Source organism: Oncorhynchus gorbuscha, linkage group LG08, assembly GCF_021184085.1.
Source record: "Oncorhynchus gorbuscha isolate QuinsamMale2020 ecotype Even-year linkage group LG08, OgorEven_v1.0, whole genome shotgun sequence".
In the NCBI taxonomy this organism is placed as follows: Eukaryota; Metazoa; Chordata; class Actinopteri; order Salmoniformes; family Salmonidae; genus Oncorhynchus; species Oncorhynchus gorbuscha.
In genome coordinates, this window is record NC_060180.1 from 14,932,749 (window position 1) to 14,959,281 (window position 26,533).

General features: G+C 42.3%; 1 protein-coding gene across 1 annotated transcript; it reads right to left on the bottom strand.

The window, feature by feature from the left end:
- Positions 1-2,120: 2,120 nt before the first annotated feature.
- LOC124041240 (BCL2/adenovirus E1B 19 kDa protein-interacting protein 3-like) lies at positions 2,121-13,130 on the bottom strand. The gene is made up of 6 exons (XM_046358598.1): positions 12,898-13,130; positions 12,343-12,502; positions 5,595-5,655; positions 5,303-5,409; positions 3,028-3,177; positions 2,121-2,714 (listed from the first exon to the last, which is right to left on the bottom strand). Exons 1-6 carry the CDS (start codon positions 12,938-12,940, stop codon positions 2,672-2,674), a joined length of 564 nt encoding a protein of 187 aa, XP_046214554.1. The 5' UTR covers positions 12,941-13,130; the 3' UTR covers positions 2,121-2,671.
- Positions 13,131-26,533: the final 13,403 nt, after the last annotated feature.

Sequence of the window (26,533 nt, forward strand, 5' to 3'; positions counted from 1 at the left end):
GGCTAATTGACATCATTTGAGTCAATTGGAGGTGTACCTGTGGATGTATTTCAAGGCCTACCTTCAAACTCAGTGCCTCTTTGCTTGACATCATGGGAAAATCAAAAGAAATCAGCTAAGACCTCAATAAAAAATTGTAGACCGCCACAAGTCTGGTTCATTCTTGGAAGTAATTTCCAAACATCTGAAGGTACCACGTTAATCTGGTACGCAAGTATAAACACCATGGGACCATGCAGCCATCATACCGCTCAGGAAGGAGATGCGTTCTGTTTCCTAGAGATGAACGTACTTTGGTCCGAAAAGTGCAAATCAATCCCAGAACAACAGCAAAGGACCTTGTGAAAAGGCTGGAGGAAACAGGTACAAAAGTATCTATATCCACAGTAAAACGAGTCCAATATCGACATAACCTGAAAGGCCGCTCAGCAAGGAAGAAGCCACTGCTTCAAACCGCCATAAAAAAGCCAGACTACAGTTTGCAACTGCACATGGGGACAAAGATCGTACTTCTTGGAGAAATGTCCTCTGGTCTGATGAAACAAAAATAGAACAGTTTGGCCATAATGACCATCATTATGTTTAGAGGAAAAAGGGGGAGGCTTACAAGCCGAGGAACACCATCCCAACCGTGAAGCACGGGGGTGGCCGCATCATGTTGTGGGGGTGCTTTGCTGCAGGAGGGACAGGTGCACTTCACAAAATAGATGGCATCATGCAGAAAGAAAATTATGTGGATATATTGAAGCAACATCTCAAGACATCAGTCAGGAAGTTAAAAGCTTGGTCACAAATGGGTCTTCCAAATGGACAATGACCCCAAGCATACTTCCAAGTTGTGGCAAAATGGCTTAAGGACAACAAAGTCAAGGGCATTGGAGTGGCCATCACAAAGCCCTGGGCAGAACTGAAAAAGCATGTGCGAGCAAGGAGGCCTAAAAACCTGACTCAGTTACACCAGCTCTGTCAGGAGGAATGGGCCAAAATTCACCCAACTTATTGTGGGAAGCATGTGGAAGGCTACCCGAAACGTTTGACCCAAGTTAATCAATGTAAAGGCAATGCTACTAAATACTAATTGAGTGTATGTTAACTTCTGACCCACTGAAACAAATAAAAGCTGAAATAAATAATCTATACTATTATCCTGACATTTCACATTCTTAAAATAAAGTGGTGATCCTAACTGACCTAAAACAGGGAATGTTTACTAGTATTAAAATGTCAGGAATTGTGAAAAACTGAGTTTAAATGTATTTGGCTAAGGTGTATGTAAATGTCCGACTTCAACTGTAGATGTATATTCAGTAAATTGCAGAAATCAGAGAAAATTAGGGAAAAAATACAATTAAGTAGCAAAGATAGCTTATATGTCTTACTGATCATACAAAAAATTGGAGACATCTTATTTCACATTGATATGGACTTATTTGCCTTAAAACTGCATGGTAATTACATAACTTGGGATGCTTTCAAACAAGTGCCACTGCAGATGTGGTACCAGGTACTTCATTCTTTAGAGTACCTGAAAGTACCACTTCTTAGCATATTACGTACCAAATATAGCACCAGCTGTGACTGTAAAATAGTTACCAAAGAAAAACATTGTTTTGTAACATACTATAGCTATGAAAAACAAACAAAACTTATTCATTATAAGCAAATAGTTGCTACATTTATGGACCTAATAGTAGACAGGTTTTTATCTGATTGTCAATCACTGTGCACATTCATCCACTCCACTAATTGCAGCATTCAAACAGTCCACTGTGCACCAGTCATTGAATGAATGTAAAGAGTTGTTACAAAACACCAAAACATGTAATGACATCAGTGACTGTCATCAGGCCTTCACTCTTGTAGCCTGAATTAAATCATCTTGCTGACAAATGTAGCTTTTTTTTGTAAAAAGAGAAGTTGGGACATCTGAAAAGGGCCTGAAATACAGGATGCAAACAAATGTCTGTCCTGAGCTCATTAGCAGGGGAAACTGAGGGCTCAGTTGATAATGTTGCATGTTTGCTAGCGAAAGCTCAAGACAGACATAAGAGAGATGAATACAATTGAAAGAACCTGAACCAACGGTCACTGGTATAAACCATGACAAAGTGGTGAGGGTGTTCATTTAATTTGGAATAAGCTTTTATTTTCATCTTTACCACTGAAACAGTTCACAATAGAATTTTAAACAAATAGGAGAATAGGTTAAATTAGAGACCCCCCAAAAGTTAGACTTTTGTTGCAATTCACACCCTGCCTTTCACGTGTTGCATGAAATGTATTAACAACTCCAGCTTTAAAAAAAAAAAAAATTAGTGCAGGAAATTATTTCACAATTAATATTCATTCACATTAATCATTCCCTTAAGAATAACAAACAGGCAAAACACAAACACAATATGCTGACGAAAATGAGAAACAATGCCAATTGGCAGCAGTTCAATATAAAACAACATTCTAAATAGCGAGAGGAACATGGCAGCACAAATCAGTTCCTGATTCAAGGCATTTCTGGGAGAAAGAAGCAGTCACAGCATTCAGAAGATAAGATGAGGCAATCAGCTAAAATGGAGAATGCTACATCAACCACTTCTCCGTGGATTCTGAAGTTGCCCCCATTTGAAGGCATGCCAGCTGTATGAGTCAGTGGTCTCAAAATGCAGCATCAGCTTCAGTAGGTGCTGTATGTGCTGAGGCGCCTCCCAATGTATATCCTGAGAAGAAGAACAGAATAGCAAAGGGCCATTCAAAACATTATTTTGATTAAAGTAAAAATGTATCATGGCTACTCTGAAACATCTATCCATGGCCAGCAGCAAGCTTTCACAAAGCCTACATTTCCTCAACAGGGTAGTGTTTGCTTTATTGTATTACAACTCTCAAAAGGCATTTAGTTAAAATACAAAACAATTCGACACCCATCTGGGGCACGATACTTTTAGTAATAGTAAAAGGCAGCTTTTAAAGTATTCAATAGACTGCATGTATTTGTACTGTGTTTAAGTTACAAAATGCTCAGTCCCTTACCCCAGGCCAACTGCGAGTATATGAGAAATGAATAATGAAGGAAGGAAAAGCTTGAGGAAGTCAGGGGAGAGAACTCCTCCTTTCTTCATGACGTTGGTCTTCCTGATGCTGAGCGAGGCTGAGCGCCTGGGGTGTTTCAGCAGAAACTCCCTACAGAGACACAACACAGTTACAACTGGGTTAATAAATCTCATCTTAAATCAGTGATTACAGGTATTTTTCTGCCATTGAAATTATTGGGTGGGCCGCCTAAGCATTTTTTCTGGTCGCCTAAGTCTAAACAGTACACTTTCAGTGTAAAATTAAACGACTAAAACCAGATATATAGTGACTTCAGAAAGTACTCTGACTTTTTCCACATTTTGTTACGTTACAACCATATTCTAAAATTGATTCAATAAAATAAAAATCCTCTGCAATCTACACACAATACCCCACAATGACAAAGTGAAAACGGGTTTGAACATCTCTGGAGAGACCCGAAAATAGCTGTGCAGCAATACCTGACAGAGCTCGAATACAACCTGACAGAACTCGAGAGAATCTGCAGAGAAGAATGGGAGAAACTCCACAAATACAGGTGTGCCAAGCTTGTAGCGTCATACCCAAGACACGAGGCTGTAATCGCTACTGAGTCAAGGGTCTGATTTAAAAAAAAAAAATATATATATATATATATATATATATATATATTACCTTTATTTAAATAATTCTGTAAATGTACATTTCAGTTTTTTTTTATAAATGAGGAAAAATTTCTAAAAACCTGTTTTTGCTTTGTTATTATGCGGTATTGTATGTAGATTGATGAGGGGGGGGGGGACGATTGAATACATTTTTGAATACGGCTGTAACCTAACAGAATGTGGGAAAAGTCGTCTCGGACCGGTAAACCGTGCCAATATATCCTCCAAACAGACTTCGAGAGCATTATCACTTTTATACAACGGGTTACCAACATTTTCAAATAATGATTTACATATTTCCATTAAAAGCGTTATTTTGATTGATGTATTCATATCATTTCATCCTTCCACAAGATATAGTCCCGACACAAATCTAGGGTTGCTATCCAAGCCGACTGGTCGTTCGTTCTATCGGTTCGTTTGCAACAGACGCAACAGTCATTCAGTCTTTTTGTTCTTAATGTACGGACACAACCCAGTCGTTCGTTCTAAATGTTCCATTGCAATACTGGCTGGCAACATTCTTATCCCTTGCTTGCTAGCTAGCCAACTACGACTAACTTACAGTCACGTCAAAAAGTGCAGCCAGAATAACCGCTAAGTAAATGCATTTGCGTTTGTTTAAGCTGTTTTCTAGTGACATTTATATGGATCCATCCACAACAATGAGCTAATGGTGAACAATTTCGCCCGGCATAGAAATTGGGCTCTTGTCAGGACACGGTTGTTCAGAGGCGTTAGCCAACAACACAACCACTTCAAACTGAAGCTGGAAAGAAATCAAACTAGCTGCAATTCGTATTGCTTGACCTGTTTTCTCGATCTATATACAGTAATATATATAATATATATATATATATATTCAGAAAAAGTATGCTGATTCATGATTTCGACTGGCTGAGAAATGCTGCCTGTCTGTCTCATCCCTGACATGTTCATTAATACAGGATAGCTGAAGATGTAATTTGAATATTGAAACAATGTTGCAAATGTCAGAGAGACAGACAGCAAGGTTTATACAAATCTCCACAGTTGAAAACTAAATGTTAAGACTAAAATAAAATGTGAGGAGGACAGCAGAGTAGCCTAGTGGTTAGAGCGTTGGGCTAGTAACCGAAAGGTTGTAAGTTCGAATCCCCAAGCTGACAAGGTACAAATCTGTCGTTCTGCCCCTGAACAGGCAGTTAACCCACTGTTCCTAGGCCGTCATTGAAAATAAGAATTTGTTCTTAACTGACTTGCCTAGTAAAAAAAAAAAAGGGCAACTTGTGGAATAGACACCAGCATTCATGATTAGATCCACTCATTGTATAAAGATTATGGACAATTATTTGTTTATATATAATATAATCTTTGAGAATTTACAAATCACCAAAATAAAAGCTAGACAGTCAGGGAAAATTGAAAATTCCCAAAACAATGACTAGAAGTAATGAGAGTTACAGGGAGTTTGTTTTAAAATAAGTCTCTCAGCCACTAAGACCTGTAAAATTCAGCCGTGCCGAAATATTCTCTCTCTACATTCAATTTCTATCTTCAACATTATGAACATTGGGCCCTACTGTACATAATTACTAGGTACTATGCACTTTGGTGGGTTGTTCTCAGGACGACTGGACCAGTCCCAGATCCAGTCAGCATTCTTCTTCAGTAGATTCTCTACTTCCTGGATTCTTTCTTGGTTATCTTCCTCAGACTGAAATCAATTAAGAAATTCCTTAGTAAAACCACTTTCCACATTATAATCAAACATGTTTGTACTATTCACCTAATGTAAAATCTGGTATTATCATGAATTATTACCTTCTGAACATCACAATACATTACATATCAGAGACCAACAGAAGACAACCTTACAACCCCTAAGGACCATGTATTTACCTGTGAACTGTTTCCCTCTGAGCCTCTAAACAGAAGAAGAGGAGTCTGTGACCTAAGTGGACTGGAAAGATAGACAACAAAGATGACTCAAGATGACTCAAGACATCCCTAGAACTTTTGAAATGTGTATTAGGTCATCTGCTAAGAAAGAGCATTATAAATGACATAATCCTTATCTCCACATTCTCAGGCCTTGAACAGGGATACCAAGGCTTTGCCTGGAAACCATATGTTGAAATGAATTGAATTGTATAAAGGGCAAAAACGATCATTTGAATAAGGAACGTTTCCTCTCACAACCTCTACAAGCCAAAATGTTGAATAAAATTATGTTGCCTTCTGAGAATCCGTAGGCGAGCGAGTAAACTCCCACTGCCTTCCGTTCTACTTGCTAACATGCAAAATAAAATTGATGACATACGATTACGATTATCCTACCAACGGGACATTAAGAACTGTAATACCTTATGTTTCACAGAGTCGTGGATGAACGACGACACGGATAATATAGAGCTGGCGGGATTTTTCATGCACTGGCAGAACAGAGATGTTACATCTGCTAAGACGAGGAGTGGGGGTGTGTGTCTTTTTGTCAATAACAGCTGGTGCGTGATGTGTAATATTAAAGAGGTGTCGAGGTATTGCTCGCCTGAGGTAGAGTACCTCACGATAAGCTGTAGACCACTCTATCTATATTATTTGTAGCCGTCTATTTACCAAAACAGACCGATGCTGGCACTAAGTACTAGAGGTCGACCGATTAATCGGAATGGCCGATTAATTAGGGCAGATCTCAAGTTTTCATAACTATCGGAAATCGTTATTTTGGGCGCCGATTTGCCAATGATTTTTTTTATACCTTTATTTAATCTTTATTTAACTAGGCAAGTCAGTTAAGAACACATTCTTATTTTCAATGACGGCCTAGGAACGGTGGGTTAACTGCCTCGTTCAGGGGCTCGGGGGATCCAATCTTGCAACCTTACAGTTAACTAGTCCAACGCAATAACGACCTGCCTCTCTCTCGTTGCACTCCACAAGGAGACTGCCTGTTACGCAAATGCAGTAAGCCAAGGTAGGTTGCTAGCTAGCATTAAACTTATCTTATAAAAAACAATCAATCATAATCACTAGTTAACTACACATGGTTGATGATATTACTAGATATCATCTAGGGTGTCCTGTGTTACATATAATCTGACTGAGCATACAAGCACACAAGTATCGAAGTATCTGACTGAGCGGTGGTAGGCAGAAGCAGGCGTGTAAACATTAATTCAAACAGCACTTTCGTGCGTTTTGCCAGTAGCTCTTCCCTGTGTGTCAAGCATTGTGCTGTTTATGACTTCAAACCTATCAACTCCCGAGATGAGGCTGGTGTGACCAAAGTGAAATGGCTGGCTAGATGTCGCGCGCTAATAGCGTTTCAAACTTCACTCGCTCTGAGCCTTGAGGTGGTTGTTTCCCTTGCTCTGCACGGGTAACGTTTCGATGTGGTGGCTGTTGTCGTTGTGTTGCTGGTTCGAGCCCAGGGAGGAGCGAGGAGAGGGACGGAAGCTATACTGCTACACTGGCAATACTAAAGTGCCTATAAGAACATCCAATAGTCAAAGGTTAATGAAATACAAACGGTAACGACGGAAATAGTCCTATAATAACTACAACCTAAAACTTCTTACCTGGGAATATTGAAGACTCATGTTAAAAGGAACCACCAGCTTTCATATGTTCTCGTGTTCTGAGCAAGGAACTGAAACGTTAGCTTTCTTACATAGCACATATTGCACTTTTACGTTCTTCTCCAACACTTTGTTTTTGCATTATTTAAACCAAATTGAACATGTTTCATTATCTACTTAAGGCTAAATTGATTTTATTTATGTATTATATTAAGTTAAAATAAGTGTTAATTCAGTATTGTTGTAATTGTCAATATTAAAAACACTTTTTTTAAAACATTTTTTTCTTATTTACTATAAAATCAGCCGATTATTCGGTATCGGCTTTTTTGGCCCTCCAATAATCGGTATCGGCGTTGGAAAATCATACTCGGTCGACCTCTATTAAGTGCGCACTCAACGAGCTGTACACCGCCATAAGCAAACAACAAAATGATCATCCAGAAGCGGCTCTCCTTGTGGCCGGGGATTTTAATGCAGGCAAACTTAAATCAGTTTTACCAAAGTTTTAACAGCATGTCACATGCAAAACCTAAAAATGAAATGTATAAAAATACTAAAATACAAAAAAAAAAAAACTCTAGACCACCTTTACTCCACACAAAGAGATGCATACAAAGCTCTCCCCTGCCCTCCAAGTGGCAAATCTGACCATAATTATATCCTCCTGATTCCGGCTTACAAGTAAAAACTAAAGCAGGAAGTACCAGTGACTTGCTCAATACGGAAGTGGTCAGATGACACTGATGCTACAGGACTGTTTTGCTAGCAGACTGGAATATGTTCCAGGATTTATTCAATGGCATTAAGGAGTATACCACCTCCGTCACCAGCTTCATTAATAAGTGCATCGACGACGTCCTCCCCACAGTGAAGCCATGGATTACAGACAGCATCCGTATCGAGCTAAAGGCTAGAGCTGCCGCATTCAAGGAATGAGACACTACTCCGGACGCTTATTAGAAATCCCGCTATGCCCTCAAACAAACCATCAAACAAGCAAAGCATCAATACAGGATTAAGATTGAATCCTACTACACTGGCTCTGACGCACGTCGGATGTGGCAGGGCTTGAAAACCATTACGAACTACAAAGGGAAACCCAGACATGAGTTGCCCAGTGACTCAAACCTACCAGATGAGCTAAATGCCTTTAATGCTCTCTTTGAGGCAAGCAACACTGAAGCGTGCACAAGAGCAAAAGCCGTTCTGGATGAGTGTGATAAATAAACATTGGCTACCGAAAGCGTTATTTAAAAAATATATATTTCACCAAGTAGGCCATTTGAGAACAAGTTCTCATTTACAACTGCGACCTGGCCAAGATAAAGCAAAGCAGTGCAACAAAAACAACACAGCGTTACACATGGGATAAACAAAGTACAGTCAATAACACAATAGAAAATCTGTATACAGTGTGTGCAAATGAAGTAAGGAGGTAAGGCAATAAATAGGCCACAGTGGCAAAGTAATTACAATTTAGCAGTTCATACTGGAGTGATAGATGTAGAGATGAGGATGTGCAAGTAGAGATACTGGTTTGCAAAAGAGCAGAAAAAAAAAATATGGGGACAAGGTAGGTACTTGGTTGGATGGGCTATATGTCCGGACCTCTGGCAGTCTTTATGGGGGTGCCACAGAGTTCAATCCTCGGGCCGACGCTTTTCTCTGTATACATCAATGATGTTGCTCTTGCTGCTGGTGATTCTCTGATCTACCTCTACGCAGACGACACCATTCTGTATACGTCTGGCCCTTATTAGGACACTGTGTTGACTAACCTCCAGACGAGCTTCAATGCCATACAACTCTCCTTCCGTAGCCTCCAACTGCACTTAAATGCAAGTAAAACTAAATGCATGCTCTTCAACCGATCGCTGCCCACACGTCTAGCATCACTACTCTGGACGGTTCTGAATTACAATATGTGGATAACTATAAATACCTAGGTGTCTGATTAGACTGTAAACTCTCCTTCCAGACTCACATTTAGCATCTCCAATCCAAAATTAAATCTAGAATCGGCTTCCTATTTCGCAACAAAGCATTCTTCACTCATGCTGCCAAACATACCCTCATAAAACTGACCATCCTACCGATCCTTGACTTCGGGCATGTCATTTACAAAATAGCCTCCAACACTCTACTCAGCAAATTGGATGCAGTCTATCACAGTGCCATCCATTTTGTCACCAAATATACTACCCACCACTGCGACATGTATGCTCTCGTTGGCTGGCCCTCGCTTCATATTCATCGCCAAACCCACTGGCTCCAGGTCATCTATACGTTTTTGCTAGGTAAAGCCCCGCATTATCTCAGCACACTGGTCACCATAGCAGCACCCACCCGTAGCACACTCTCAAGCAGGTATATCTCACTGGTCACCCCCTAAGGGGGTTCTCTGCTGCCAATGACTGGAACGAACTGCAAAAATCACTGAAGCTGGAGACTCATATCTCCGTCACTAACTTTAAGCACCAGCGGTCAGAACAACTCACAGATCACTGCACGTAGCCCATTTGTAAATAGCTCATCCAACTACCTCATCCCCATACTGTTAATATTTTTTATTTATTTTGCTCCGTTGCACCCCAGTATCTTTACTTGCACACTCATCTTCTGCACAGCTATGTCTCCAGTGTTTAATTTCTATATTGTAATTATCCCGCCACTATGTCCTATTACCTTATCCTACCTCATTTGCACACACTGTATATATATACTTTTTATGCTATAGACTGTATGTTTGTTTATTCCATGTGTAACTCTGTGTTGGTGTTTGTGTCGCACTGCTTTGCTTTATCTTGGCCAGGTCGCAGTTGTAAATAATAATAATAATATAATAATATATGCCATTTAGCAGACGCTTTTATCCAAAGCGACTTACAGTCATGTGTGCATACATTCTACGTATGAGAACTTGTTCTCAACTAGCCTACCTGGTTAAATAAAGGTGAAATAAAAATAATAATAAAAAAATGACAGAATGACTGTGTACAGCTGCAGCAATCAGTAAGCTGCTCTGACAGCCAATGCATGAAGTTAGTGAGGGAGATCTAAGTCTCCAACCTCAGTGATTTTTGCAAGGCCTTTAAACAGGTCAACATTCAAAGTCGCAGGGCCAGATGGATTACCAGGACATTTTCAACCTCTCCCTGACTGAGTCTGTAATACCTACATATTTCAAGCAGATCACCATAGTCCCTGTGCCCAATGAAGCAAAGGTAACCTGCCTAAATGATTACCGACCTGTAGCACTCACGTTGGTAGCCATGAAGTGCTTTGAAAGGCTGGTCATGGCTCACATCAACAGCATCATAATATATAATAATAATAATAATAATACCCTAGACCCACTCCAATTCGCATACCGCCCCAACAGATCCACGGATGACGCAATCTCAAACGCACTCCACACTGCCCTTTCCCACCCGGACAAAAGGAACACCTATGTGAGAATGCTGTTCATTGACTACAGCTCAGCGTTCAACACCATAGTGCCCACGAAGCTCATCACTAAGCTAAGGACCCTGGGACTAAACACCTCCCCCTGCAACTGGATCCTGGATTTCCTGATGGGCCGCCCTCAGGTGGTAAGGGTAGTAGGCAACAACACATCTGTCACGCTGATCCTCAACACTGGGGTCCCTCAGAGGTGTGTACTTAGTCCACTCCTGTACTCCCTGTTCACCCACGACGGCGTGGCCAAACACGATTCCAACACCATCATTAAGTTTGCTGATGACACAACAGTGGTAGGCCTGATCACCGACAACGATGAGAAGGGCCTATAAGGAGGATGTCAGAGACCTGGACTACAGGAAAAGGCGGGCTGCACAGCCCCCCTTTAACATCAACATCAATGGGGTTGTAGTGGAGTGGGTCGAGAGCTTCAAATTCCTTGGTGTCCACATCACCAACGAACTATCATGGTCCAAACACACCAAGACAGTCGTGAAGAGGGCACGAAAAAACATTTTCCCCCTCAGGAGACTGAAAAGATTTGGCATGGGTCCCCAGATCCTCAATAAGTTCTACAGCTGCACCATTGAAAGCATCCTGACCGTTTGCATCACCGCCTGGTATGGCAACTGCTCGGCATCTGACCGTACGGTGCTCCAGAGGGTAGCGCGTACGGACCAGTACATCACTGGGACCAAGCTTCCTGCCAATCAGGACCTATACAATAGGCGGTGTCAGAGGAAAGCCCATAAAATTATCAAGTGGCTCCAGTCACCCAAGTCAGACTTTTTTCTCTGTTCCCGCACGGCAAGCGGTTCCGGAGCTCCAAGTCCTGGTCCAAAACACTCCTTAACAGCTTCTACCCCAAGCCATAAGACTGCAGAACAATTAATCAAATGGCCACCGGACTATTACATTGACCCTAGTCACTTCACCCCTACCTACATGTACAATTACCTCAACTAACCTGTACTTCCGCACACTGACTCGGTACCAGTACTCCCTGTATATAGCCTTGTTTTTGTTATGTTACTGTGTTACTTTTCATAATTTTTAAATTTAATTTTTACTTTAGTTTATTTGGTAAATATCATCTTAACTCTTGAACTGCACTTTTGGTTAAAGGCTTGTAAGTAAGCATTTCACGGTAAGGTCTACACTTGTTGTATTCGGCGCATGTGACAAATAAAGTTTGATTTGATTTAGAAAAGTATAATTACATAAAGTTTTCAAAGAGATGGTATAGTGTAGTTCAGAATTCTATAACCTGAAGCATGTGCACAAGATAAAAAATACATGTTTTCACAGTTCTGCACATGCTTCAGATGATAGAAATCTGAAAGCACTACCAGGGCTTTGAAAAGTTTATATAATTATACTCTCCTGTGGATATGTTTCACATTCCTACCCCCCAAAATGACCAACTGCACGGGCAACAGGTAAAGTAGTTTAAAATAGAACTGTATTCAACATTCTTGCTTGTAGAGGTCGTGAGAGGTAACTAGAAACACTCATTTCTGCCCAACATAGAATTCAATGCAATTAATCTTCGTGTTTCCTGGGAAACTAAGGCTCAACACTGTAACCATTTCCTTTCCCCATACCTGTCACATTGTGAGCTTCCTCTCGAGGTACTCCTGCTTGACTCGTGTTGGGCGTCTAGTAGTAACTTCTCCAGGTCTACATCAAGAACAGTTGATGAGATCTGCTCCTGGCACACCTGACTCCCACTGCCAGTGTTATAGTGCAACTCCACCCAGGAACCTGGGGATACATATTACCCACATATAGATAGAAAATAGTTTGGCAACTTACTAGTAACGTTAGCTAGATATTTTCCTTTGTCGTGTTTAGTGTTGAATCTTGCCAGTCAGGAATGAACAGAAGTATAACGTGATCCAATTCCGCTAGAAATATAGCGTTTAATGTAGAACCATATTAACAGTCATAGGTCTAGTTAGTTACGTTATCTATTATTTGACAGGCCTTAACAATATTCCCCTGACCTGACAATTCCAGTTGAGGCCAACATTAGCTGAACTTACGTTAGGCATATTAGCTAGTTTGTTAGTCAGTTATACAGACTTACATACAAATGATGTGGCCAGCTAACGTTAGCTAAAAAAATAGCGTATTTGATGTTTAGTTTCTGTACTGACCCTGCAAGCTCTCATCATACGGCATTTCCTTCTGAAGCGACATGTTTATTTAAAACGCGTTCGAATCAACCCATAGAGCTCTGTCGACGAACTATAAAAACGTTTGGTCTTACTTTAATCGATCACACGAGTAAGCATTAGAAGTTGTTGTGCAACACTACCAGGCAGCAGGAAAACAATTATAACGAAATCTTTTGTTGACATGAGCCAAGTGAAATGTGATTGGCTAGTAACTTATCGGCTGTCGTTGGTGAATATCACGCATGCGCTGCTCACATGTACACTCTTTGGTCAGAGAGGAAGAGGTAAAGAGAAAATTCGTCTCCCTCCAGCAGGTGGCGTTGTCCGACCCAGGAATATTTTTTTTGTTTGGCGGTCAATGAGAGTCAAATTTGGTCAACAAAAAAATTAGTGGCTTATTTGCTGTGTCAGGTTAATTTAATTGAATATACGTTCCGTAATGCTTAGGTTGTTACGAATGCACTGATATAAGTAGGACACGTGACATCCCCGCAATGTTTAGGGAAAAAAACACTTTATATCGGAGTTGTGTCGAGATGGCTATGCATATTCATAACATGAGGCTAGTAAGCATAGGATCTCTCTCCATTGATACAAATGATTGACGTCAACAACCTTATCGAATATTCAACTATTAAAATAATTAGATGTATCTCCCAATCCAAAGAAAGGATAGTCGGGAGCTAGACAGCCCGCTGTGCTGCTTTGTGGACAACTTATCCAACTGTTAGGGCAGAAAGACAATTATCTTGACATTATATCCATAATATTTGTTTAGGTACTAGCCTTGGAGCTGGTCGTCACTAGTTACAACAGCCACAAAGTCACAAACCCCACTTACTCCAAATGCCCTATGCACTCTCCTGGCCCCATACAGTAAGTCTGAATTTGTCCTGCTAGGTGACCTAAACTGGGACATGTTTAAACCACCTGTCGAAGTCCTAAAGCAATGGGACTCCCTAAATATTTTTCAGATTACTACCAATCCCACAAGATAACTCCAAAAAAGTTACTCTCCTTTAAATTATCCTCAAAGGTCTGGTGTTTTTTGTAATGAACTTAGTGATATTTTTTTTATCTTATTTTTACTAGGCAAGTCAGTTAAGAACAAATTCTTATTTTCAATGATGGCCTAGGAACAGTGGGTTAACTGCCTGTTCAGGGGCAGAACAACAGATTTGTCAGTTTGGGGATTCGAACTTGCATCCTTTCGGTTACTAGTCCAACGCTCTAACCACTAGGCTACCCTGCCGCCCCATATATATTTTACAGCCTGTGTTCGTAATGGCTGCTCAGTGAAACGACCTGTCCTGATTTGTCATAGACGCTTGCTAAAAAACTTTAATGAGCAAGCTTTCCTTCATGATCTGGCCTCTGTAAATTGGTATTGAATCAGCTTGAACCTTCTTTTTTATATATTTTCAGTGGTATTGTTGACAAATACGCCCCCATAAAGAAAATTATAATTAAAAACAGGTTCAGTCCCTGGTTTGACCGCGATCTGGCAGAGATACGCCACCTCAAGAATTCCATTTGGGCGAAAAGCTCGGCACACACATACTCAGGCTGACTGGCTCTAGTTCAGGCAAATGAGAAATAAGTGCACTCAGGCTATCCGGATGACCAAAACTTTGTTACTTTAAGGAGCAGTTCTCTCTCTGTTGGTCTAACCCCAATAAGTTCTGGAAAACGGTTATAGACCTGGAGAATAAACCCTCCTCCTCACAGCTGCCCATGTCCCTTAATGTTGATGATGTGGTTGTTACTGAAAAGGAGCACATGGCTGAGCTCTTTAATCACCACTTCATTAAGTCAGGATTCCAATTTGACTCAGTCATGCCTCTTTGCCGTCTAACATTTACTCATCTCCCACCCCTTCCAATGTGACTAGTCCCGATGCTCCTCCCTCTTTTACCCCTGCCCCACTGCAACGTTTCTCCCTGCAGGCGGTCACTGAGTCCAAAGTGCTAAAGGAGGTCCTTAAACTTGACCCCCAAAAAACATCTGGGTCAGATGGTTTAAAGACCCTTTCTTCTTTAAGGTTGCTGCCCCTATCATCGCCAAGCCTATCTCTGACCTTTTTAACCTCTCTCTCCTCTCCGGGGAGGTTCCAATTGCTTGGAAGGCAGCAACGGTGCATCCTTTATCTAAAGGAGATCAAGCTGATCCTAAATGTTATAGGCCAATTTCTATTTTGCCCTGTTTATCAAAAGTGTTGGAAAATTCTTGTGGGCAGGCTAAAGAGTATTGGTGTCTCTGAGGGGTCTTTGGCCTGGTTTGCTAACTAGCTCTCTCAAAGAGTGCAGTGTACTGTATAAAGTCAGAACATCTGATGTCTCAGCCACTGCCTGTCACCAAGGGAGTACCCCAAGGCTCGATCCTAAGCCCCACACTCTTCTCAATTTACATCAACAACATAGCTCAGGCAGTAGGAAGCACTCTCATCCATTTATATGCAGATGATACAGTCTTAAACACAGCTGGCCCCTCCCCGGATTTTCTGTTAAACACTCTACAACAAAGCTTTCTTAGTGTCCAACAAGCTTTCTCTGCCAGTAACCTTGTTTTGAACACCTCCAAAACAAAGGTCATGTGGTTTGGTAAGAAGGAGAGCCGGTGTGATTACTACGTCTGAGGGTTTAGAGCTTGAGGTAGTCAACTCATACAAGTACTTGGGGGTATGGCTAGACACACACTCCTTCTCTCAGCACATATCAAATCTGCAGGCTAAGGTTAAATCTAAACTTTGTTTCCTCTATCGCAATTGCACCTCTTTCACCCCAGCTGCCAAACTAAACCTGATTCAGAGGACCATCCTACCCATGCTAGATTACGGAGACGTAATTTATAGATCGGCAGGTAAGGGTGCTCTCGAGCAGCTAGATGTTATTTACCATTCGGCCATCAGATTTGCCACCAATGCTCCTTATAGGACACATCACTGCACTCTATACTCCTCTGTAAACTGGTCATCTCTATATACCTGTCACAAGACCCACTGGTTTATTATTATTTATAAAACCCTCTTAGGCCTTACTCTCCCCTATCTGAGATACCTACAGCAGCCCTCATCCTCCACATGCAACACCCATTCTGCCAGTCACATTCTGTTAAAGGTCCCCAAAGCACACACATCCCTGGGTCGCTCCTCTTTTCAGTTCACTGCAGCTAGTGACTGGAAAGAGCTGCAAAAGACACTCAAACTGGGCAGTTTTATCTCCATCTCTCCATTCAAAGACTCAATCATGGACACTCTTACTGACTTCGTGTGATATATTGTTGTTTCTACCTTCTTGCTCTTTGTGCTGTTGTCTGTGCCCAATACTGTTTGTACCATGTTTGGTGCTGCTACCATGTTGTGCTGCTGCCATGTTGTATTTCTACCATGTTGTTGTCATGTGTTGCTGTCATGCTATGTTGTTGTCTTAGGTCTCTCTTTATGTAGTGTTGTGTTGTCTCTCTTGTTGGGATGTGTGTTTTGTCCTATATTTTTATTTTGAATCCCAGCCCCGGACCCCACAGGAGGCCTTTTGACTTTTGGTAGTTTGTCAAACCAAATCAAATCAAATTTAATTTGTAAATAAGAATGTGTTCTTAACTGATTTGCCTAGTTAAACAAAGGTTAAATAAAATAAATTATTACAAAAATGAGCTTTAAGCCTCAGAGCTTGATCAGATTCAATAGCAGTTTCAGAGGCTGATAAGTCAGGATCAAATCAAATTATTTTTGTCACATGCACCGAATACAACAGGTGTAGACCTTACCGTGAAATACTTACTTACAAGCCCTTAACCAACAATGCAGTTCAAGAAATAGAGTTAAGAAAATATTTACTAATAAACTAAAGTCATTTTAAAAATAAAAAGTAACACTATAAATGAACAATGACGAGGCTATATACAGGAGGTACCGGTATGGGGGGCAGGTTAGTCGAGGTAATTTGTACATGTAGTTAGGGGTAAAGTGACTATGCATAGATAATAAACAGTGAGTAGCAGCAGTGTAAAAACAAAGGGGGGGGTCTATGTAAATAGTCCGGGTGGCCATTTGATTACTTGTTCAGCAGTCTTATGGCTTGGGGGTAGAAGTTTCCGGGGTTATGGTGTTGATGTGAACCATGACCAGCCTTTCAAAGTGCTTCATGGCTATTGATGTGAGTCCTACGGGGCAGTAGTCATCAAGGCAGGTTACCTTCACTTTCCTGAGCACGGCGACTATGGTGGTCTGCTTGAAACATGTAAGTACCCGAACCACTGCCCACCACCCGAACCACTGCCTGTTCACCCCGCTATCATCCAGAAGGCGAGGTCAGTACAGGTGCATCAAAGCTGGGACCGAGAGACTGAAAAACAGCTTCTATCTCAAGGCCATCAGACTGTTAAATAGCCACCACTAACATTGAGTGGCTGCTGCCAACACACTGTCATTGACACTGACCCAACTCCAGCCATTTTAATAATGGGAATTGATGGAAATGATGTAAATATATATATATATATATATATCACTAGCCACTTTAAACAATGCTACCTTATATAATGTTACTTACCCTACATTATTCATCTCATATGCATATGTATATACTGTACTCTACAACATCGACTGCATCCTTATGTAACACATGTATCACTAGCCACTTTAACTATGCCACTTTGTTTACTTTGTCTACACACTCATCTCATATGTATATACTGTACTCGATACCATCTACTGTATGCTGCTCTGTACCATCACTCATTCATATATCCTTATGTACATGTTCCTTATCCCCTTACACTGTGTATAATACAGTAGTTTTTTTTTTTGGAATTGTTAGTTAGATTACTTGTTGGTTATCACTGCATTGTCGGAACTAGAAGCACAAGCATTTCGCTACACTCGCATTAACATCTGCTAACCATGTGTATGTGACAAATAAAATTTGATTTGATTTGATTTATTACAGACTCCGTCAGGGAGAGGTTGAAAATGTCAGTGAAGACATTTGCCTGTTCGTCCTCGCATGCCCTGAGTACACGTCCTGGTAATCCGCCTGGCCGTGCGACCTTGTGAATGTTGACCTATTTAAAGGTCTTGCCCACATCGGCTATGGGAGAGCGTGATCACACAGTCATCCGGAACAGCTGGTACTCTCATGCATGCTTTAGTGTTGCTTTCCTTGAAGCAAGTATAAATGGCATTTAGCTTGTCTGGTAGGCTTGCTTCACTGGGCAGCTCTTGGCTGGGTTTCCCTTTGTAGTCTGTAATAGTTGTAAACCCTGCCACATCCGACGAGCGTCAGAGCCAGTGTAGTAGGATTCAATCTTAGTCCTATATTGAATGCTTTGCCTGTTTTATGGTTAGTCTGAGGGCATGGCGGGATTTCTATAAGCGTCCTGATTAGTGTCCCATTCCTTGAAAGCGGCAGCTCTACCCTTTAGCTCGGTACGGATGTTGCCTGTAATCCAAGAATCAGGAGGATAGAATTATAGTCAACAAAATGCATTGTGAGCAATGATGTATCTTGTGGAAATACAGCAGTTTAGTCAAAGATTCTTATTGGTCTTGCACAAAACCCCATATGTAAATACTCAGGATCTCCTTTTCATGACTCTTCGGACAAGTTCATAGATACCATTTGGAATAATAGATTCACAATGTATATAAATAAGTGAATCCTTATATCTGGAAAAGAAGAGAAGAAGAAGATTTGAAGAACATTGCCATAAGATTGGGCTCTTGAGTGGCGCAGCGGTCTAAGGCACTGCATCTCAGTGCTAGAGGTGTCACTACAGACCCTGGTTTGATAAATATATCCTTCAAGGCAGTATTTTGTCTTTCTGCAAGTGGCAGTGAAGGTCCATTGTAAATTCCTGGTCTTGGTGTCAAATTCTCTCCCTCTCTGTATGACTTTTTGTTTTGATTAATGTCCTGAATGGACAGATAATTGTGCCTCAAGTCTGAAAGGCTCTGGAGTAAAGACAAACTTAATTTGAACTACTTGTGAACTGTAGTTTTGTTTTCTTATCCTATGTGGATAGGAAATATAGGGAGCTGACATTACAATTGGATGCCAGCTACCTCAAAGTACTGGTTCTTGGCAGGATAAGATGGTTGAAGTTGGGCTTTTTGCTTATTGGTGAGGACTAGCTTAATACAAATTGCCCCAAGATAGAAGCTGTTAGAATCGATAGTCATTGTAATGTGGACATGCTGTAAGGAGATAAGTTGATTGGCTATAACTTCAACCAATGGGGAACGTATCCTCATGCAAAGACTGTCCCTTTGGAGTGAGAAAGCTCACACTGGATCATTTCAATCCATTTATAAGAATATTTCCTCTCTGGGTGAAAATAAGATGATAGGATGAGAAAAATATAACACAGGTAATAAGATCCTTGAAGGCAGTTCAGTAGTTTTTCTGCAGATGGCAGTGAAGGTCTGTAGTAATTCCTGGATGCCCAACTCTCGCTTTCTTTTGCTTATGAGACCTGTCTTGTTTCAAACTGCCTCTAAATCAGAAGCTGCCCAATGCACTGGACATGACATTTCAACTTCAACACTCCTGGGAATTTATTGTGATGCACTAATCAATTCAGCTTCAGATTCCACATACTGTACCTGCATGTCCTCATTCTCCTTCTCTCTTCCCTATCTCTCCCACACTCACAGTTCAAAATGATATAACATGATATAGATAGAGCCATTAGGAATTCTCGCCAGTCCATAGATGGAAAGACTACTTTTGTCGCACTGCACCACAAAAATTACACTTCAAAGTTAGAATGGGAATTCACCAGCAAACCAGGGGATGCATCAAACAGATACATTTCACACCCGTATTACTACTATACATTCTCAGGAAAATGTACACCATATTATAGCCTGAAATCCAGTCTGTTTCCACTAACATTGCCTCCTTGTACTCTGTGTCATTTGTTTGGTACATGACAAGGAGTGACAAGCAGTGGAATGATAGCTAAACAGACTGGTACCCAGGCTAACTATTATGCACCCTTGTGATTCTGTTGTTCAGATGGAATGGTGCAAAGACTGCACGGTTAAAAGGTGCAATGCTTTGTGCTGAATACCCTACAGTAAACATATTGCAAAATAGGCAAATATATTCAGGGAAATCCACATGATCAAAGTGACTATGGCCTCAACAGTAGGTGACTTTTCTGAAAGGTCACAGGAGATTAAAATATTTATCAAAGGATGGCATGATTTTTTAATCACTGAACCTCTTATACCATCATTCATCTGCAGCTAGTATGGAGTTTAAAAAAAACTGCTCTCCAAAATATTTTTGTTTTTTGGGGTGCAAATTCTGAAAGTTATTTGACGTTAGATTGACCTCTGTTTTATGTGAAAACAGTCTTACAGTGGATGCAGTTATCCAGCCAAACAAGCCAGCCAGTCAAGATTCAGAGAGCTTGACATGTCACCCCATTTTATATGTAACCTATACTTCCTGTTATTTACCTTCTTCCTTGTCAGTGTTTAGGAATATATTTATACTGGCAAAATTGAATGTGATCATACTGTAGATATCCAGAAAGAGACTAAATCGGCACAAATATGAAAGTGCATAGGAAGGACATATCGTTTTTTTTCTGAAGTTAGCACAGCAGATCTGATTTGTATAAGTTTTGGTATCTTTCAGTGTTTGCTCCAATACTTGCACTCTTGGGTCCCGATTCAAACATATGCCCCGTTCACATTAACTATATAATAAGGTTTTACTATATAATTTCTTCCATCCTAATGTATGAACTGAACACGTCTCTTCCATCCTGAGATGTGCTGTCTGTTGCATATCGTAATTCTCCCAAGTCGTCCTATAATAATGTGGAACATACTGTATGTTCCCGGCAGGCCCACACAGTTAGCCATTTTTGTAATTTTATCATTAAGTAACTAACTGTTTTAATCAACAGTATCATAATGTATGAACTGAATACGGTAGTTGAATGTAGAATGCACAGTAAAATACTGTACATTTGTTTTACTGCGCATTCTAAGACCTTCCTGTAATCTCAACAGTAAAACACTGTAAAATGCACAGCAAAATACAGCAAATGTGTTTTACAGTATTAATTATGGTGTATTGTGAGAAAATGTGGGCGTCGAAAGAGTCTCTGGCTCATTAACATATTTTAAGGTGTGCCTTGTAACGGGCTATATTTGTTGCACCCATGAGTGAGAAGGCTGTACCCCCACAGAATATAGTAATATAATGTTGTTTTTTTGGAATTCTACAAACTTTGCCAATTGCTGCCAGTAATTGACTGTAACTCAGAATATAGTACCATACTGCATTTTTGGAATGCCAAAAGCCTTTTGAATACTAGTGGGTATATGGTATTGTTGTTTCTCACCCATTAATATATTTTGAGGCATGTCTTGTAAGAGCCTATATTTCTTGCTCCTGTTTGTGAAAGTGCTGTACCAATTTAAGTGATATGTGGTAGTGGTACTCTAACAATAAAATGTTTAAAAGGGACAGATTAGAATGGCAGCAAGTCTCAAACTTTTAATGGTTGAGTGGCTAGCCATGTCTTTTTGTTCTGTTTTGCTCTTTAGTCATAGTCAGTTTAGAAGCCTTTGTTAAGAGTTAAAGTGTAAATGATATCAAACACCAAATCAGTTGGTATGTTGAATTATAAACTGTGTGGTTCGAGCTCTGAATGCTGACTGGCTGACAGCCGTGGTATATCAGGCCATATACCACGGGTATGACAAAACATTTATTTTTACTGCTCTAATTACGTTGGTAACCAGTTTATGATAGCAATAAGGCACCTTGGTGGTTTGTGATATATGGCCAATATACCACGGCTAAGGGAAGTATCCAGGCACTCCGCAAACAGGTACAAAAGTATCTATATCCACAGTAAACGAGTCCTATATCGACATAACCTGAAAGGCCGCTCAACAAGGAAGAAGCTATTGCTCCAAAACTGCCATAAAAAAGCCAGGCTACGGTTTGCAACTGCAAATGGGGACAAAGATCATGCTTTTTGGAGAAATGTCCTCTGGTCTGATGAAACAAAAATAGAACTGTTTGGCCATAATGACCATCGTTATGTTTGATGTAAAAAGGGGGAGGCTTGCAAGTCGAAGAAAACCATCCCATCCGTGAAGCACGGGGGAGGCAGCATCATGTTGTGGGGGTACTTCGCTGCAGGAGGACAGGTGCACTTCACAAAATAGATGGCATCATGAAGCAGGAAAATTATGTTGATATATTAAAGCAACATCTGAAGACATCAGTCAGGAAGTTAAAGTTTGGTCGCAAATGGCTCTTCCAAATGGACAATGACCCCAAGCATACTTCCAAAGTTGTGGCAAAATGGCTGAAGGACTTTAAAGTCAAGGTATTGGAGTGGCCATCACAAAGCCCTGACCTCAATCCTATAGAACATTTTTGGTCAGAACTGAAAAAGTATGTGCGAGCAAGAAGGCCTACAAACCTGACTCAGTTACATCAGCTCTGTCAGGTAGAATGGGACAAAATTCACCCAACTTATTGTGGGAAGCTTGTGGAAGGCTAACCGAAACGTTTGACCCAAGTTAAACAATTTATAGGCAATGCTACCAGCCAGCTAGCTAACGTCCACTGATTAGCTGCACTGGAGAAACTATTACACTCAACTGAACGACTTGATTAGTGTAGTGTTAGCTAGCTACATAGCTGTCTTTGCTGTCTTCGTATCATCGTATCCAAGATAATTGTGTTGTTTAGGTTTAGAGTGTGTAGTCTTAGAGTGATTATCTTAATTTACCGAGGTTAGCTAGCCAGCTATTTGTCGTCCTTAACGTAGGTGACTCTGCTAGCTAGCCAACGCTAGCCAACGTCTTCTGTATAGAACTCAACTACCCGGTCGCATTCACAGGTAGTATCACATTTTCACTTCATTTCATTACAGTACAACGGTTTGATTTGTTTGATCGTAGCTAGCTACTTAGCTAGCTACATAGCCGTCTTTGTATCAAAGATAATTGTGTAGTCTAGAGCGATTTTCTAGGTTCGCTAGCCAGCTATTGTCGTTCTTTTAACGCAACGTAACGTAAACAACACTGCTAGCTAGCCAGCTAGCCCCCGAATAGCAACACTGCAGAAACTATTACACTCAACGGAACGACTTGATTAGTGTAGTGTCAACAACGCACCCACTGCCAGCTGGCCTACTTCAGCAGTACTGTATCATTTTAGTCAATAAGATTCTTGCTACGTAGCTTAACTTTCTGAACATTCGAGACGTGTAGTCCACTTGTCATTCCAATCTCCTTTGCATTAGCGTAGCCTCTTCTGTAGCCTGTCAACTATGTGTCTGTTTATCCCTGTTCTCTCCTCTCTGCACAGACCATACAAACGCTCCTCACCGCGTGGCCGCGGCCACCCTACTCTGGTGGTCCCAGCGCGCACGACCCACGTGGAGTTCCAGGTCTCCGGTAGCCTCTGGAACTGCCAATCTGCGGTCAACAAGGCAGAGTTCATCTCAGCCTATGCCTCCCTCCAGTCCCTCGACTTCTTGGCACTGACGGAAACATGGATCACCACAGACAACACTGCTACTCCTACTGCTCTCTCTTCGTCCGCCCACGTGTTCTCGCACACCCCGAGAGCGTCTGGTCAGCGGGGTGGTGGCACCGGGATCCTCATCTCTCCCAAGTGGTCATTCTCTCTTTCTCCCCTTACCCATCTGTCTATCGCCTCCTTTGAATTCCATGCTGTCACAGTTACTAGCCCTTTCAAGCTTAACATCCTTATCATTTATCGCCCTCCAGGTTCCCTCGGAGAGTTCATCAATGAGCTTGATGCCTTGATAAGCTCCTTTCCTGAGGACGGCTCACCTCTCACAGTTCTGGGCGACTTTAACCTCCCCACCTCTACCTTTGACTCTTTCCTCTCTGCCTCCTTCTTTCCACTCCTCTCCTCTTTTGACCTCACCCTCTCACCTTCCCCCCTACTCACAAGGCAGGCAATACGCTCGACCTCATCTTTACTAGATGCTGTTCTTCCACTAACCTCATTGCAACTCCCCTCCAAGTCTCCGACCACTGCCTTGTATCCTTTTCCCTCTCGCTCTCATCCAACACCTCCCACACTGCCCCTACTCGGATGGTATCGCGCCGTCCCAACCTTCGCTCTCTCTCCCCCGCTACTCTCTCCTCTTCCATCCTATCATCTCTTCCCTCCGCTCAAACCTTCTCCCAACTATCTCCTGATTCTGCCTCCTCAACCCTCCTCTCCTCCCTCTCTGCATCCCTTGACTCTCTATGTCCCCTATCCTCCAGGCCGGCTCGGTCCTCCCCTCCCGCTCCGTGGCTCGATGACTCATTGCGAGCTCACAGAACAGGGCTCCGGGCAGCCGAGCGGAAATGGAGGAAAACTCGCCTCCCTGCGGACCTGGCATCCTTTCACTCCCTCCTCTCTACATTTTCCTCCTCTGTCTCTGCTGCTAAAGCCACTTTCTACCACGCTAAATTCCAAGCATCTGCCTCTAACCCTAGGAAGCTCTTTGCCACCTTCTCCTCCCTCCTGAATCCTCCGCCCCCTCCCCCCCCTCCTCCCTCTCTGCAGATGACTTCGTCAACCATTTTGAAAAGAAGGTCGACGACATCCGATCCTCGTTTGCTAAGTCAAACGACACCGCTGGTTCTGCTCACACTGCCCTACCCTGTGCTCTGACCTCTTTCTCCCCTCTCTTTCCAGATGAAATCTCGCGTCTTGTGACGGCCGGCCGCCCAACAACCTGCCCGCTTGACCCTATCCCCTCCTCTCTTCTCCAGACCATTTCCGGAGACCTTCTCCCTTACCTCACCTCGCTCATCAACTCATCCCTGACCGCTGGCTACGTCCCTTCCGTCTTCAAGAGAGCGAGAGTTGCACCCCTTCTGAAAAAACCTACACTCGATCCCTCCGATGTCAACAATTACAGACCAGTATCCCTTCTTTCTTTTCTCTCCAAAACTCTTGAACGTGCCGTCCTTGGCCAGCTCTCCCGCTATCTCTCTCTGAATGACCTTCTTGATCCAAATCAGTCAGGTTTCAAGACTAGTCATTCAACTGAGACTGCTCTCCTCTGTATCACGGAGGCGCTCCGCACTGCTAAAGCTAACTCTCTCTCCTCTGCTCTCATCCTTCTAGATCTATCGGCTGCCTTCGATACTGTGAACCATCAGATCCTCCTCTCCACCCTCTCCGAGTTGGGCATCTCCGGCGCGGCCCACGCTTGGATTGCGTCCTACCTGACAGGTCGCTCCTACCAGGTGGCGTGGCGAGAATCTGTCTCCTCACCACGCGCTCTCACCACTGGTGTCCCCCAGGGCTCTGTTCTTGGCCCTCTCCTATTCTCGCTATACACCAAGTCACTTGGCTCTGTCATAACCTCACATGGTCTCTCTTATCATTGCTATGCAGACGACACACAATTAATCTTCTCCTTTCCCCCTTCTGATGACCAGGTGGCGAATCGCATCTCTGCATGTCTGGCAGACATATCAGTGTGGATGACGGATCACCACCTCAAGCTGAACCTCGGCAAGACGGAGCTGCTCTTCCTCCCGGGAAGGACTGCCCGTTCCATGATCTCGCCATCACGGTTGACAACTCCATTGTGTCCTCCTCCCAGAGCGCCAAGAACCTTGGCGTGATCCTGGACAACACCCTGTCGTTCTCAACCAACATCAAGGCGGTGGCCCGTTCCTGTAGGTTCATGCTCTACAACATCCGCAGAGTACGACCCTGCCTCACACAGGAAGCGGCGCAGGTCCTAATCCAGGCACTTGTCATCTCCCGTCTGGATTACTGCAACTCGCTGTTGGCTGGGCTCCCTGCCTGTGCCATTAAACCCCTTCAACTCATCCAGAACGCCGCAGCCCGTCTGGTGTTCAACCTTCCCAAGTTCTCTCACGTCACCCCGCTCCTCCGTTCTCTCCACTGGCTTCCAGTTGAAGCTCGCATCCGCTACAAGACCATGGTGCTTGCCTACGGAGCTGTGAGGGGAACGGCACCTCAGTACCTCCAGGCTCTGATCAGGCCCTACACCCAAACAAGGGCACTGCGTTCATCCACCTCTGGCCTGCTCGCCTCCCTACCACTGAGGAAGTACAGCTCCCGCTCAGCCCAGTCAAAACTGTTCGCTGCCCTGGCCCCCCAATGGTGGAACAAACTCCCTCACGACGCCAGGACAGCGGAGTCAATCACCACCTTCCGGAGACACCTGAAACCCCACCTCTTTAAGGAATACCTAGGATAGGATAAGTAATCCCTCTCACCCCCCCTAAGTTTTAGATGCACTATTGTTAAGTGACTGTCCCACTGGATGTCATAAGGTGAATGCACCAATTTGTAAGTCGCTCTGGATAAGAGCGTCTGCTAAATGACTTAAATGTAATGTAAATGTACTAATTGAGTGTATGTAAACTTCTGACCCACTGGGAATGTGATGAAAGAAATAAAAGCTGAAATAAATCATTCTCTCTACTATTATTCTGACATTTCATATTCTTAAAATAAAGTGGGGATCCTAACTGACCTAAAACAGGGAATTTTTACTAGGATTAAATGTCAGGAACTTTGAAACACTGAGTTTAAATGTATTTGGCTAAGGTGTATGTAAACTT

Coding starts and splice junctions, on each gene's coding strand:
- LOC124041240 (XM_046358598.1), bottom strand. CDS start 12,940: ATGTCGCTTCAGAAGGAAATGCCGTATGATGAGAGCTTGCAGG. Junction 12,503..12,897: donor GTATGATGAGAGCTTGCAGG/GTCAGTACAGAA, acceptor ATGTATCCCCAG/GTTCCTGGGTGGAGTTGCAC. Junction 3,178..5,302: donor CCTGAGAACAACCCACCAAA/GTGCATAGTACC, acceptor GTGTCTCTGTAG/GGAGTTTCTGCTGAAACACC.